The sequence below is a fragment of the Cherax quadricarinatus genome, chromosome 40, assembly GCF_038502225.1.
Source record: "Cherax quadricarinatus isolate ZL_2023a chromosome 40, ASM3850222v1, whole genome shotgun sequence".
NCBI classification, from domain to species: domain Eukaryota; kingdom Metazoa; phylum Arthropoda; class Malacostraca; order Decapoda; family Parastacidae; genus Cherax; species Cherax quadricarinatus.
In genome coordinates, this window is record NC_091331.1 from 9,926,767 (window position 1) to 9,942,254 (window position 15,488).

The window sequence follows — 15,488 nt, forward strand, 5'->3', positions numbered from 1 at the left end:
CATTACGTGATTATTCTTATTTCCTATCCTTGATGAGTCTGATGCTAAATTGATTAATAATTCCACAGAACAAACTGGAATGGTTGACTGTTGAAGATCTAACCATCACATCTAAGAATCTTACAGACCTGGATAATTCATCTCTCTATATGTTTGGCATATCTGTCAACTCAAATAACTCCTCCAGTGGAATTAAATGGCATACCTGCATTGCTAATCATGGCAGTCGTCCTCCACCACTTGAACAGTTTGAAGTGATCCATGTGTAAGTTGTATTTACATCATTATTGTAATACATTTCTAAGCAGATTCAATCTGATTGAATGTCTCTACTTGTAAAAAATCATTAGGCATGCCTAATACTAAGTTAAAAATAAAAGTAGGGAATTTAAAAAAATATATTGTGTTGTCTTCTTTTTTTCAGTCTTTGGGTAGTAGTGTATCTCAGTTTGATGTATCAAGGGCCATGGAGGTCACCTTTGTTAGTTAATTGACATGTTTGATTTCATAATTATACAATAAAAACATTTTTTCCTCTGACAGGACTCGAACAAAAGTAACTTTGAAGTGGAATCTTGACTGTAAAGCTAAAGCTGCAGAACCCACTGGCTTTAACATCTCTTACTGTACTGCAGCAGAGACTGAAGATAAATGTTCTTTGCCATCAGGTTAGTGAACCTATCAGTAGATGTTGCTGGCTAATTAGCTTTTCATATTTTTATCAGTTCCAGCTAATCGGTTTCCCTGAATCCCTTCATAGATGTTACTTTGTTCACACTTCGGGCTATTGGGAGTCCTGGAGGCGAGAAGCATAGTGCCTACACTCTGACGGAGGGGTGCTGATGTTGCAATTTGGAGGGATATCTGAGCTGTACTAGGTAGTAGGCTGGTAGATAGCAGCCGCCCAGGGAGGTACTACCGTCCTGCAAAGTGAGTGTAAAATGAAAGCCTGTAATTGTTTTACATGATAGTAGGAATGCTGATGTCTTTTTCCTGTCTCATAAACATGCAAGGTTCCAGGTATGTTTTATTATTTCTACTTACACTTAGGTCACACTACACATGCCTGTACAAGCATATATATACACACCCCTCTGGGTTTTCTTACTAGTTCTTGTTCTTATTGCCTCTTATCTCCGTGGGGAAGTGGAACAGAATTCTTTCTCCATAAGCCATGCATGTCGTAAGAGGCGACTAAAATGCTGGGAGCAAGGGGCTAGTAACCCCTTCTCCTGTATACATTACTAAAGTTGAAAAGAGAAACTTTTTTTTTGGGGGGGGGCACCCTGCCTTGGTGGGAAATGGCCAGTTTGTTGAAAGAAGGAAGATTTGAGCTGTATGTCAAGTGTGCCTCTGGCAAGACAAGGAATGTTCATCAAATGAATTAGAGCATATTTTGTAGTGTGGATATGTACAGTTACTTTTTTGGGGATTATATATATATGCATGTATTGGAAAACAAAAGGTAAACTATTTTATTACAGTGGATCAGAGATTTTTTGTTGCACAGAAAAATGCTAACAGGCATAGAGGAAAATTGCTTTTGTGGGTTATTGTTACTAGTGGGGGTCCTAAAAGTAAAGTGATAGTGTGAATGATGGTGAAAGTGTTTCTTTTTTGGGTCACTCTGCCTCGGTGGGAGATGGCCAGCTTTTTAAAAAAAATAGATAAAAATTTTTATGAAGTGATTTAGGGAAATGGGTTAGCTGGACTCCTGGAGGTGGGAAGGGTAGTGCCTGTACTCTGAAGGAGGGATGGCAGTGTTCCAGTCAGAGGGTAGTCTGATTGTAATGTTAGCACACTTCTGGAAAGACAGCAGTAGAGTGAATGTTGGTGAATGTATTTTCTCCTTTGGGTCACTCTACCTTGGGAGACAGCCAGTGAGAAAAAAAAGTCATTATGAGTCATCATTGTTGAAAATTTAAAGGAAAATCAGCACTGCCTATGTATGAAGATTGAGAATCTTTATTCAGGAATAAAGATTCCCATATGCTGCATAAGTGTCTCAATCTTCAACGTGTCGGTTTTTCAAACCATTCATCACAACTGCCTATGTATGTTTGCTCACCTTACCTCCACTGTTCACATTGTATGCTTGCATGAGAATATAAGAAAAATAAGCAGAGGGTGTTGGTCATTGCCAAGTGCCTCATCCACCCTCCTGCCTGTACTTACATTGAGCATTATTTTTTAACCAAGTGATCACATGTAACATTATAATTTGCTTTAAATATCAAAATATTCTGTCACCATATAGCATGGGCACCAGGAATATATAAAAAATTTTTTTTAGAGTTGTAGGAGAAAATTGAAAAATTTTGCAGTGTGAGGCCACATGCCAACTTGCTTATGCACTTTGCTACCTCCACCCACCTTGCACATTATTTATTGATTAAGTGATCACACACAGCTTTATATAATAATGTAAATATCCTGCCTCAGTGGTTCATCAGAAAAAAAATCTGGATATTCTATCTACATAGAGCTCCATGTATTTGAAATTTAGGTGTATTTTTTCTGAATTGAAAGACATAATGAAGATAACATGGGAAGTAGGGCAGCCATTTGCAACTCCTCTCACTTTCTCACTGGATATAGTTAGTTACGATTTTCATCGCCTGAAGTCGGTTGCAATCATGCAGTGAGTGAGAATTGGCAAGAGCATATCGGTTTTTAAACACTAAATGGGTGACTAATATTTATACAGAATTCACAGAGAATATTATTCTTTAGTACAAATTAATTTAATCTTTTTTTTTCTTTTTGCATATTGGCAGGAAAAAAACATAAAAAAAAGTGAAAAATTAGAAAAAATATGTCAAAGGACGTTTTATGCTGTCATGTGACTCCTACACCATTTATTACATATTTATGCAGAATTCCAATATTAAAGCAGTCTGTGTTTGCTTTATATGTAATTAAACACTTGTAGAATGAGTGAGAATTTTTGTAAATAAAGGATGTCTGTGTTGAATGACTGAAAAGTGAGTTGAAGTGGGTGGAAATGTGCAGAAAACAAGCCATCACTGCTGCTTAACACAAAATAACAGAAGAATTCAAAATAATAAATATAGGTGTTATCAACAAATTTTGTTGAAAATAAGAAAAAGTTTTGGAGTGAGATTAACAAGTTAAGGAAGCCTAGAGAACAAATGGATTTGTCAGTTAAAAATAGGAGAGGAGAGTTATTAAATGGAGAGTTAGAGGTATTGGGAAGATGGAGGGAATATTTTGAGGAATTGTTAAATGTTGATGAAGATAGAGAAGCTGTGATTTCGTGTATAGGGCAAGGAGGAATAACATCTTGAAGGAGTGAGGAAGAGCCAGTTGTGAGTGTGGAGGAAGTTTGTGAGGCAGTAGGTAAAATGAAAGGTGGTAAGGCAGCCGGGATTGATGGGATAAAGATAGAAATGTTAAAAGCAGGTGGGGATATAGTTTTGGAGTGGTTGGTGCAATTATTTAATAAATGTATGGAAGAGGGTAAGGTACCTAGGGATTGGCAGAGAGCATGCATAGTTCCTTTGTATAAAGGCAAAGGGGACAAAAGAGAGTGCAAAAATTATAGGGGGATAAGTCTGTTGAGTATACCTGGTAAATTGTATGGTAGAGTTATTATTGAAAGAATGAAGAGTAAGACGGAGAATAAGATAGCAGATGAACAAGGAGGCTTTAGGAAAGGTAGGGGGTGTGTGGACCAGGTGTTTACAGTGAAACATATAAGTGAACAGTACTTAGATAAGGCTAAAGAGGTTTTTGTGGCATTTATGAATTTGGAAAATGAGTATGACAGGGTGGATTGGGAGGCAATGTGGCAGATGTTGCAGTTGTATGGTGTAGGTGATAGGTTACTGAAAGCAGTGAAGAGTTTTTATGAGGATAGTGAGGCTCAAGTTAGAGTATGTAGGAAAGAGGGAGATTATTTCCCAGTAAAAGTAGGCCTTAGACAAGGATGTGTGATGTCACTGTGTTTGTTTAATATATTTATAGATGGGGTTGTAAGAGAAGTAAATGCGAGGGTCTTGGCAAGAGGCGTGGAGTTAAAAGATAAAGAATCACACATAAAGTGGGAGTTGTCACAGTTGCTCTTTGCTGATGACACTGTGCTCTTTGGAGATTCTGAAGAGAAGTTGCAGAGGTTGGTGGATGAATTTGGTAGGGTATGCAAAAGAAGAAAATTAAAAGTGAATACAGGAAAGAGTAAGGTTATGAGGATAACAAAAAGATTAGGTGATGAAAGATTGGATATCAGATTGGAGGGAGAGAGTATGGAGGAGGTGAATGTATTCAGATATTTGGGAGTGGACGTGTCAGCGGATGGGTCTATGAAAGATGAGGTGAATCATAGAATTGATGAGGGGAAAAGGGTGAGTGGTGCACTTAGGAGTCTGTGGAGACAGAACTTTGTCCTTGGGTGTGAAGCATGGGTGATGAATGTTGCAGTGAGGAGAAGGCTGGAGGCAGTGGAGATGTCATGTCTGAGGGCAATGTGTGGTGTGAATATAATGCAGAGAATTTGTAGTTTGGAAGTTAGGAGGAGGTGCGGGATTACCAAAACTGTTGTCCAGAGGGCTGAGGAAGGGTTGTTGAGGTGGTTCGGACATGTAGAGAGAATGGAGCAAAACAGAATGACTTCAAGAGTGTATCAGTCTGTAGTGGAAGGAAGGCGGGGTAGGGGTCAGCCTATGAAAGGTTGGAGGGAGGGGGTAAAGCAAGTTTTGTGTGCGAGGGGCTTGGACTTCCAGCAGGCATGCGTGAGCGTGTTTGATAGGAGTGAATGGAGACAAATGGTTTTTAATACTTGTCGTGCTGTTGGAGTGTGAGCAAAGTAACATTTATGAAGGGATTCAGGGAAACCGGCAGGCCAGACTTGAGTTCTGGAGATGGGAAGTACAGTGCCTGCACTCTGAAGGAGGGGTGTTAATGTTGCAGTTTAAAAACATGCTTGTATGCACATGTAAATGAACAAAGAAATGCATTTTGCATAATTAATTAATTTTATTTTTTTTTGTATTTGGCTTTCATATTTGTAAACATTTTTTTGCAGACAAAATTTATGAAACAATATCTGATGAAACGTCAGTTGAGCATTTGGTAAAGAATTTGCGTCCATACACCAGCTACATCTTCAACATTGCAATCCTCACAGAGATTGGACTTAGCAAGTGGAGTAACTCTGCAAGAGTTCAGACTTTGCCAGATAGTATGTAAATTATTTTCTTTGTTTATGTGTAAATTATGCATTTTGTGTATCCATTTTAATGTGTGCCTTTGAATCCTAATGTTAATAGTTTGACAATGCAATACTTCCACTAGGTTAGTGTACTTATGACATAGTCACTATATATATATTTTTGGCAGTGCAAGAGATCAAAAATTTAAAAAGAAAATGAGATACTTTTATATCAAATGTGCAACATTGGGCTAAAAGCTTAATTATACTACATGCTGTACCCAAATTATGCATGAAGTCTGGTTTTTATACTTTTTTTCCATTTCATAATAAATATAGGAACAAGATGTGACAGTTAAAGGATTATAGTACGATAAAGTGCAAAATATTTGTAGGGGATGCAATGTATAACAACAAATTTAATTGTATTTTGAATCTCAGAGCCTAGCGGTGTACCCCATCGCTTAAAGGATACAGCAAAGGGCCAACAGTGGATTTTACTTGCTTGGGAGCCTCCACTTCCTGAAGAGCGCAATGGGCAGATTTCAGAATATAGTATCACTGTGGAACCACCTGTAACACCTGTGAAGGTTAAGGCCAACAGTACCTCAGATGTAACTATGGTAAGTACTATGTATTTTTTAAATATATTGGCTGTTTTCCATTAAGGCAGGGTGACCCAAAGGACAGAAAAAAAAAAGGGCATCATCCAAAAGTCACTTTAGAAGTGCATGGAAATCATGATGGAAATGACCAATTTATATGTCATATCTCCACCTTGAATCCCTTCATAATTATTTATATTCTCGCTCCTTAGCAACATGTTACATCCTGAAACACATTTGTTTCCACTCATTTAAGTTTAGCCTGGTCACACATTCTTGTAGGCTGCTGAGGCCCCTATCTCTAATAACCTCCATCATTCTTTGTATTCAGTTACTAAAATGAAAAGAAGAAATTTAAAATGTTTTCTACAAATTTTAGTAGTGAATAGGATTTGATTTGAGGTTTGGCAGTCCTGAGATTAGGCTGTTAATCCCATTCATTTCTAAAAATTATTTACATTCATTTATGGTGAATTTCTCTGTAATGTACGTACTCCATAAAAATGACAAAAATATAGTTTATTCAAACACACACAGTTTTAACCTTGTAGAGTTCACCTGAAATCAAATTTCCTGTGAGTGTGGCAAGATTACTTTTTTATTTTTTATTGAAAGAGTGTATTTTTATAAATCAGACAAAACTAAAATGAGTGGGATATGTTAAAAAAGTTAGGATTTTATGGTATATTGAAGTTTGCAAAAAAAAAAAAAAATTATCACTCGTCGGCATCGGTGGCATAAATACTGCTTATGCTGCCACTGCCTCTTCTGCCACCTCTGCTGCTGCCTCTGTTGCCTGTTACCTGCCACCACTGCCTCCTCACGTTCTACCACTCCCTTGTCCACCCCTTCTTCCTCTCGTATATATTCTGGCTCCCTTCCCTTTGAACTTTTCTATGACTAGTTAATGATCCAAATTGGACCGAAACATCTTCATAAGTATGTCTCTTATGTGCAGGTTATTTTGTGTTGTTACAGTCACAGTATTGTGCCTTTTTATTCTTTAAATCTGTATAGTGTGTGTGTCTGACTGAATTCAACTGTTAGTATTGTGAAATTCTAGTAAATATGGAATGAATAAGGCATCTTCCTGCTAGCTCCACACCCTGAATGCTGGTAGGGAAGTTGGTGGTGGCACAACAGGTCCTTGTTTCATTGTTTACCCATGATGCATTATGTGGACCCATCTGGTTTTAGATACAGCCTCTCCTCACATAGCAATGTACTCGTTTACCGACGCCTTGGAGTTACGATGGGCTGTCTGACCAGTATGCATGCCTAAATAATGTATATTAGAGCTGATTTCCTCTATTCTGTTTATCACAATATACAGTACACTGCTGTATTAACATTTAAAAATCTACCAGAAATGTTATAAATGGTGCAAGGTGACATTAAAACAATATCAAAGATAGTTGACACAAGCCCACTACCATTATAGTATGCTGTGGGCAGTAGAGAACAACATGACGTTCAGTGGTGATAAGTTCCAGCTGCTTAGGTATGGAAAGAATGAAGAACTCAAAAGGAACACTATATATATAACTCAAGAGGGTCACCAAATAGAACATAAGGAACACTTAAAAGACCTGGGAATAATTATGTCAGTAGACCTTTCTTTTTAAAGACCATAACAGAGATAAAACACCTCAATTACTGGGAGCACTTGAAGTTCCTGAACCTGTACTCCCTGGAATGCAGGTGGGAGAAATACATGATTATATACACCTGGAAAATCCTAGAGGGACTAGTACCAAACTTGCACATGAAAATCACTCACTGCGAAAGCAAAAGACTCGGCAGATGATGCAACATCCCCCCACTGAAAAGCAGGGGTGTCACTAGCACGTTAAGAGACAACACAATAAGTATCAGGGGCCCAAGACTGTTCAACTGCCTCCCAGCATACATAAGAGGGATTACCAATAGACCCCTGGCTGTCTTCAAGCAGGCACTGGACAAGCGCCTAAAGTTGGTACCTGACCAGCCGGGCTGTGGCTCGTACGTTGGATTGCGTGAAGCCAGCAGTAGCAGCCTGGTTGATCAGGCTGATCCACCATGAGGCCTGGTCACAGACCGGGCCGCAGGGGCGTTGACCCCCAGAAATCTCTCCAGGTAAACTCCAGGTAACAAGACAAAGATCACGACAGCCAGGAAGATCACGGGGTGGGTATTGAGAACTTTCAAAACAAGGGAAATAATGCCGATGGTGACACTCTTCAAATCACTAGTGCTCCCTCACTTAGAATATTGCTCATTGCTGACGGCAGGAGAAATATTGGAGCTGGAACAAATACAGAGATCGTTTATGGCTCACATTCAGCCTGTAAAGCACCTAAACTACTGGGAATGCCTACAAGTCTTGAACATGTATTCACTGGAGCGGAGGAGAGAGAGATACCTGGAGTACATGATAATATGTACCTGGAAAATACTCGAAGGCCTGGTCCCAAATCTGCACACTGCCATAACAATTTACTGGAGTGAGTGATACAGGAGGAAGTGTAAAATAAACCCAGTGAGAAGCAGAGGTGCAGTGGGGACAATAAGGAAACACTGTATCAACATCCAGGGTCCCAGACTGTCCAACATCTTACCAGAAGATATCAGAAATATGGCTGGGATAAGTGTAGAAGTCTTCAAGAGGAAGCTGGACAAGTATCTTCACCAGGTGCCAGATCAACCAGGCTGTGATGGATATGTGAGGCAGTGGGCCTCCAGCAGCAACAGCCCGGTTTACCAGGCAAGCACCAGACGAGCCTGGCCCATGGCTGGGCTCAGGGAGTAGATTAACTCTCGAAACTCTTCAAAGGTTCAAAGGTATGCTCCTCACTTAGCAACGAATTCGTTCACCGACATGGTCTTGGGAACGGAACTCCGTCATTAAGCGAAGAGAGGCTGTATTTTCAAAGCCATGAAGTGGTTGTAGGAGACCTAAATAGTTATGCTGAGGTAAAAAATATTGACGGGTGATGCATTTGAAGGAACGAAAGATTGTGTGTACTAATTCACTGGACACAGTTAAAGGGGTTAAAGCCACAATGTGCACAGCATTTTGAACAAAACCATGGTAGTAATGATAATTTCTGAAAGAATAAATAAACGGTAAATGTGTTTTCTTTGGATCACCCTTAACTTGGAAAGAAACTGAAAGACTATTTATACATTATTAAATTCCAGTTGACCAACCTGGCTTTAGCACTGCAATATTTGAAACCACTGAGGATTGAATTTCAAATAAATTCACATGATTTATTGAAATTTAAATTGAATAGTTATCCTTGTGGAACATCAAAAATTTCCTTATTGCAACATTGTATGAAAAATACGTGAAATAAGTGCGTAGAGGCAGATTTATTAAATTGATTTTATCTTAATTAATTTTTTTTCAGTATAATATGACAGGCTTAGAGCCCTACACAAAGTACTTGTTCAGTGTTACTCCATGCACAAAAGGTGCATCGTGTGGTGATAAGGCTGCTCATCTTGCTGTGAGGACAAAAATTGGAGGTGAGTATTGTAAATGATTGTATCTATTTCCCTGAAAGCAGTTGCTAATATGTAAAAAAATTTCAAGCTGCAACAGGAACTTGAACAACATACACTTCTATATAAGATGTATACATCATTACAGATTTCACATATGCCTGAATGTATCGAATATTGTAAACAAGATGTTATCTTGGTACAAACTTTTGAGTGAAATGTGAATTGTGGCAACAATGGGGCTTATCATGGCCATGACTGATATATTAAGTAATAATTCCTGTTTCACCACTTAAGTATGTGACTTCATAGTCTAGGGGTAAGGTTGTGGGAGTGCCACTAGGCTGGCCTGGGTTCACACCATGATGCCATCTTGTTTATACATCCACAGTATTGTGACTTTTTATTCTCTCTGTATATATATAATTTGTTATTGTCACTTCCAGAAGTGTGAAATCTGTTTACATATTGTGGATATCACTGTAGATGTGTTCTGTATACGGGATTAGTTTGTATGAATTGTGTGTGTATCATGTCAAAATTTGCACTTTGAAGAAAAAAAAGGAAAAATATAAATCTCCAAAACTCTTCATTTTTTTTTTTTTCTTTTTCAACAAGTCGGCCGTCTCCCACCGAGGCAGGGTGACCCAAAAAAGAAAGAAAATCTCCAAAAAGAAAATACTTTCATCATCATTCAACACTTTCACCACACTCGCACATTATCACTGTTTTTGCAGAGGTGATCAGAATACAACAGTTTAGAAGCATATACGTATAAAGATACACAACATATCCCTCCAAATTGCCAATATCCCAAACCCCTCCTTCGAAGTGCAGGCATTGTACTTCCCATTTCCAGGACTCAAGTCCGACTATATGAAAATAACCGGTTTCCCTGAATCCCTTCACTAAATATTACCCTGCTCACACTCCAACAGATCGTCAGGTCCCAAGTATCATACGTCTCCATTCACGCCTATCTAACACGCTCACGCACGCTTGCTGGAAGTCCAAGCCCCTCGCCCACAAAACCTCCTTTACCCCCTCTCTCCAACCCTTTCAAGGATGACCCCTACCCCTCCTTCCTTCCCCTATAGATTTATATGCTTTCCATGTCATTTTACTTTGATCCATTCTCTCTAAATGACCAAACCACCTCAACAACCCCTCTTCTGCCCTCTGACTAATGCTTTTATTAACTCCACACCTTCTCCTAATTTCCACACTCCGAATTTTCTGCATAATATTTACACCACAGTTAAAAATAGGAGAGGAGAGTTATTAAATGGAGAGTTAGAGGTATTGGGAAGATGGAGGGAATATTTTGAGGAATTGTTAAATGTTGATGAAGATAGGGAAGCTGTGATTTCGTGTATAGGACAAGGAGGAATAACATCTTGTAGCAGTGAGGAAGAGCCAGTTGTGAGTGTGGGGAAAGTTCGTGAGGCAGTAGGTAAAATGAAAGGGGGTAAGGCAGCCGGGATTGATGGGATAAAGATAGAAATGTTAAAAGCAGGTGGGGATATAGTTTTGGAGTGGTTGGTGCAATTATTTAATAAATGTATGGAAGAGGGTAAGGTACCTAGGGATTGGCAGAGAGCATGCATAGTTCCTTTGTATAAAGGCAAAGGGGATAAAAGAGAGTGCAAAAATTATAGGGGGATAAGTCTGCTGAGTATACCTGGTAAAGTGTATGGTAGAATTATTATTGAAAGAATTAAGAGTAAGACAGAGAATAGGATAGCAGATGAACAAGGAGGCTTTAGGAAAGGTAGGGGGTGTGTGGACCAGGTGTTTACAGTGAAACATATAAGTGAACAGTATTTAGATAAGGTTAAAGAGGTCTTTGTGGCATTTATGGATTTGGAAAAGGCGTATGACAGGGTGGATAGGGGGGCAATGTGGCAGATGTTGCAAGTGTATGGTGTAGGAGGTAGGTTACTGAAAGCAGTGAAGAGTTTTTACGAGGATAGTGAGGCTCAAGTTAGAGTATGTAGGAAAGAGGGAAACTATTTCTCAGTAAAAGTAGGCCTTAGACAAGGATGTGTGATGTCACCGTGGTTGTTTAATATATTTATAGATGGGGTTGTAAGAGAAGTAAATGCGAGGGTCTTGACAAGAGGCGTGGAGTTAAAAGATAAAGAATCACACACAAAGTGGGAGTTGTCACAGCTGCTCTTTGCTGATGACACTGTGCTCTTGGGAGATTCTGAAGAGAAGTTGCAGAGATTGGTGGATGAATTTGGTAGGGTGTGCAAAAGAAGAAAAAGGTGAATACAGGAAAGAGTAAGGTTATGAGGATAACAAAAAGATTAGGTGATAAAAGATTGGATATCAGATTGGAGGGAGAGAGTATGGAGGAGGTGAATGTATTCAGATATTTGGGAGTGGACGTGTCAGCGGATGGGTCTATGAAAGATGAGGTGAATCATAGAATTGATGAGGGAAAAAGAGTGAGTGGTGCACTTAGGAGTCTGTGGAGACAAAGAACTTTGTCCTTGGAGGCAAAGAGGGGAATGTATGAGAGTATAGTTTTACCAACGCTCTTATATGGGTGTGAAGCATGGGTGATGAATGCTGCAGCGAGGAGAAGGCTGGAGGCAGTGGAGATGTCATGTCTGAGGGCAATGTGTGGTGTGAATATAATCCAGAGAATTCGTAGTTTGGAAGTTAGGAGGAGGTGCGGGATTACCAAAACTGTTGTCCAGAGGGCTGAGGAGGGGTTGTTGAGGTGGTTCGGACATGTGGAGAGAATGGAGCGAAACAGAATAACTTCAAGAGTGTATCAGTCTGTAGTGGAAGGAAGGCGGGGTAGGGGTCGGCCTAGGAAAGGTTGGAGGGAGGGGGTAAAGGAGGTTTTGTGTGCGAGGGGCTTGGACTTCCAGCAGGCATGCGTAAGCGTGTTTGATAGGAGTGAATGGAGACAAATGGTTTTTAATACTTGACGTGCTGTTGGAGTGTGAGCAAAGTAACATTTATGAAGGGGTTCAGGGAAACCGGCAGGCCGGACTTGAGTCCTGGAGATGGGAAGTACAGTGCCTGCACTCTGAAGGAGGGGTGTTGATGTTGCAGTTTAAAAACTGTAGTGTAAAGCACCCTTCTGGCAAGACAGTGATGGAGTGAATGATGGTGAAAGTTTTTCTTTTTCGGGCCACCCTGCCTTGGTGGGAATCGGCCAGTGTGATAATAAGATAATAATATTTACACCACACATTGCCCTTAGACAGGACATCTCCACTGGCTCCAACCGTCTCCTCGCTGCTGCATTTACCACCCAAGCTTCACATCCATATAAGAGTGTTGGTACCACTATACTTTCATACATTCCCTTCTTTGCCTCCATAGATAACGTTTTTTGACTCCACATATACCTCAACGCACTACTCGCCTTTTTTCCCTTATCAATTCTATGATTAACCTCATCCTTCATAAATCCATCTGCCGACACGTCAACTCCCAAGTATCTGAAAACATTCACTTCTTCCATACTCCTCCTCCCCAATTTGATATCCAATTTTTCTTTATCTAAATCATTTGATACCCTCATCACCTTACTCTTTTCTATGTTCACTTTCAACTTTCTACCTTTACACACATTCCCAAACTCATCCACTAACCTTTGCAATTTTTCTTTAGAATCTCCCATAAGCACAGTATCATCAGCAAAAAGTAACTGTGTCAATTCCCATTTTGAATTTGATTCCCCATAATTTAATCCCACCCCTCTCCCGAACACCCTAGCATTTACTTCTTTTACAACCCCATCTATAAATATATTAAACAACCATGGTGACATTACACATCCTAGGTCTAAGACCTACTTTTACCGGGAAGTATTCTCCCTCTCTTCTACACACCCTAACCTGAGCCTCGCTATCCTCATAAAAACTCTTAACAGCATTTAGTAACTTACCACCTATTCCATATACTTGCAACATCTGCCACATTGCTCCTCTATCAGGATTAATTCATAACACTGCAACAGAAAAAATTAATCTTGCATGATTGACAAAGATTTTTTCTTTTCATGGTAATGATGCTTAATGGTGTCTTATGGTATCTCTATCTCAAATTAAACATTAATCATAGTTACACAGTAACATTTGTACAAATGTCAGTTTAAATGTAAGAGCCCATATTTCACCATAGTCTAAAATATATTGTGTGGAATGGTGTTTACTTTATACAGGGTGTTAAAAATTGCAACCCATGGAGAATGTACATATTAAGCACTGTTTTTTGTTGTGTTAGTGATTAAATACATGAACAGTATTTACATTTTAAGGTTTCTTTTTGTTTTTTAAAGGCTACAGTGCATTCAAATCAGCATTATACACTGGAAAAATTAACTATACATTAACATCAATAACAGTGGATGACATACAAGAGAGACTTTAAGACAAATGTTTAATGATATAATTCACCATGTGCACTTACAGTATGTGAAAACCTTGATGACCAACACATCAAATTTTTGTTTTGTAATTTACGTATAAACATTCGTTTTCCATATGTTGTGTCTTTTTGAACACCCTAGATATTAGCAAGGGGATCTGTTAACATAGTTACATATACTTTATTTGCAATCTCTTTCTCTTTTTAGCTCCTGGCAAGATTGACAGCATAGACCAGGAAGATAATCAGCTTGAATGGGAGCATGATGATTGTTATGCCCCAGAATGTATTTATGAACTGCGCTACAGGATAAATGGCACAGAACACTACCACCGTACTTCACCATGTAAGATTTGAAGTTTGTGATATTTATTCATAATATATTTTGTTATAAGGGCTAGGAATTGACACAGGAATTTCTTAAATGATTGTCACTTAGTGTTGGGAAGAAACATTAGTGGGAAGCAAGTGCCTTAAAGCTGCCAAAATGGTATGTCTTCAGTAGCTTGGCGGTTACATGTGAAAAAATAATCTGTACCCAGTAGATAATTTTCCATTCAGTTTTTCACCCATATAAAGTAAGAAATGAGAAAAATGTAGTTAAAAAGCATTGAGAGTATAAGGAAACCATAATTTCTTACTATACAAATGAATTATTAAACAGTAATGTTGCATATAAAATTAAATTTACCTTAGAAAAATTACAGTAAACCCTCTATTTAATGGACTAATGGAGAGGAAGCAGGTGGCCAGAAATGGTGATTATGGTGGATAGAGATGAGACTGTTTTGCTGTGTTTGTAACAGTAATGGACAATTTTGTAACCAGAAAACTGAGGTTTCCGGATCATTGGACCTAGCTTATTTTGTCTTATATTTTGCAAAGTTCGTTAAGCTGAGGTTTGTTAAATTGAAGACTTATTGTATTGAAATTTTCAGTATAAAGCAATTATGGATATTACATACTCCCAAAGAGGTATTTAGTATAGAGCAAGTTTTGGAATTTAACAATAATTAATGAATTGAACATTTGACTGAAAACTGTACAATGATCAATGAAGGATGAAGTGAACCATAAGGGGTAAAAAGGTCAGTAGTGTGTTCAAATAACCGTGGGAAAAAAAAATGGTTTATCTGTGGCATAAAGGGAAATGTACTTGAGTACTGTATAGTGCTACCTACCCTTTTATATGGATGTGAGGGATGGGTTTTTAATGCTACAGTGAGGAGGAGGAGGAGGAGGCAGCTAGAAGTAGTGGAGATATCACATATGAGAGTAATGTGTGGTGTAAATATTTTGCTCGTGTATAGGCCCTATTTTCACTGTATATTATCGATAACATTCAATATAATGAGTCTTTTTTTTTTTTAATTCTTTCTTTATACTTGTACATTATATAATCCCTTATTACATGAAAAAATTACAAAAATCCTTGCATGGAACTGTGCACTTCACAATTCCATGCAAGCAGCAGCACCATTAATTTTAGCTACTGGCCGCCACTGATTTGGAACGTAGAAATTAAAGAGATGTAGGATTACCAAAGGTATAGTTCAGAGTGCTGAAGTGGTTTGGGCATGTAGAGAGGATGGAGAGGGATTGGGTGACAAAGATTGTGTGTATATCTGGGATGGAAGGTAGAAAGGGTAGGGTTCATTTCAGAAATGGTTGGAGAAAAGGGGTAAAAGAAGCTTTGAGTTTTGGGGGCTTGAGCATCCAGCAAGCTTGTGTGAGAGTGTTGGATAGGAATGAGTGGAAACAAAGGCTTTTTTAATGGATGTGCTGTTGGAGTGTGAGCAAAACAACGTTTATGGAGGGATTCAGGAAAACTG

At 38.8% G+C, this 15,488-nt stretch overlaps 1 protein-coding gene across 10 annotated transcripts in view; it reads left to right on the forward strand.

Moving 5' to 3' along the window:
* Positions 1-15,488, forward strand: part of dome (cytokine receptor domeless) — a 438,464-nt gene that overhangs the window by 300,147 nt on the left and 122,829 nt on the right. For all 10 annotated transcript variants that reach the window (XM_070092688.1, XM_053774864.2, XM_053774858.2 and 7 more), the window contains 6 exons: positions 69-265; positions 544-668; positions 5,045-5,200; positions 5,612-5,793; positions 9,168-9,285; positions 13,865-14,002. In XM_070092688.1, the coding sequence (XP_069948789.1) occupies positions 69-265; positions 544-668; positions 5,045-5,200; positions 5,612-5,793; positions 9,168-9,285; positions 13,865-14,002 (916 nt within the window). The remainder of the gene's footprint in view (positions 1-68; positions 266-543; positions 669-5,044; positions 5,201-5,611; positions 5,794-9,167; positions 9,286-13,864; positions 14,003-15,488) is intronic.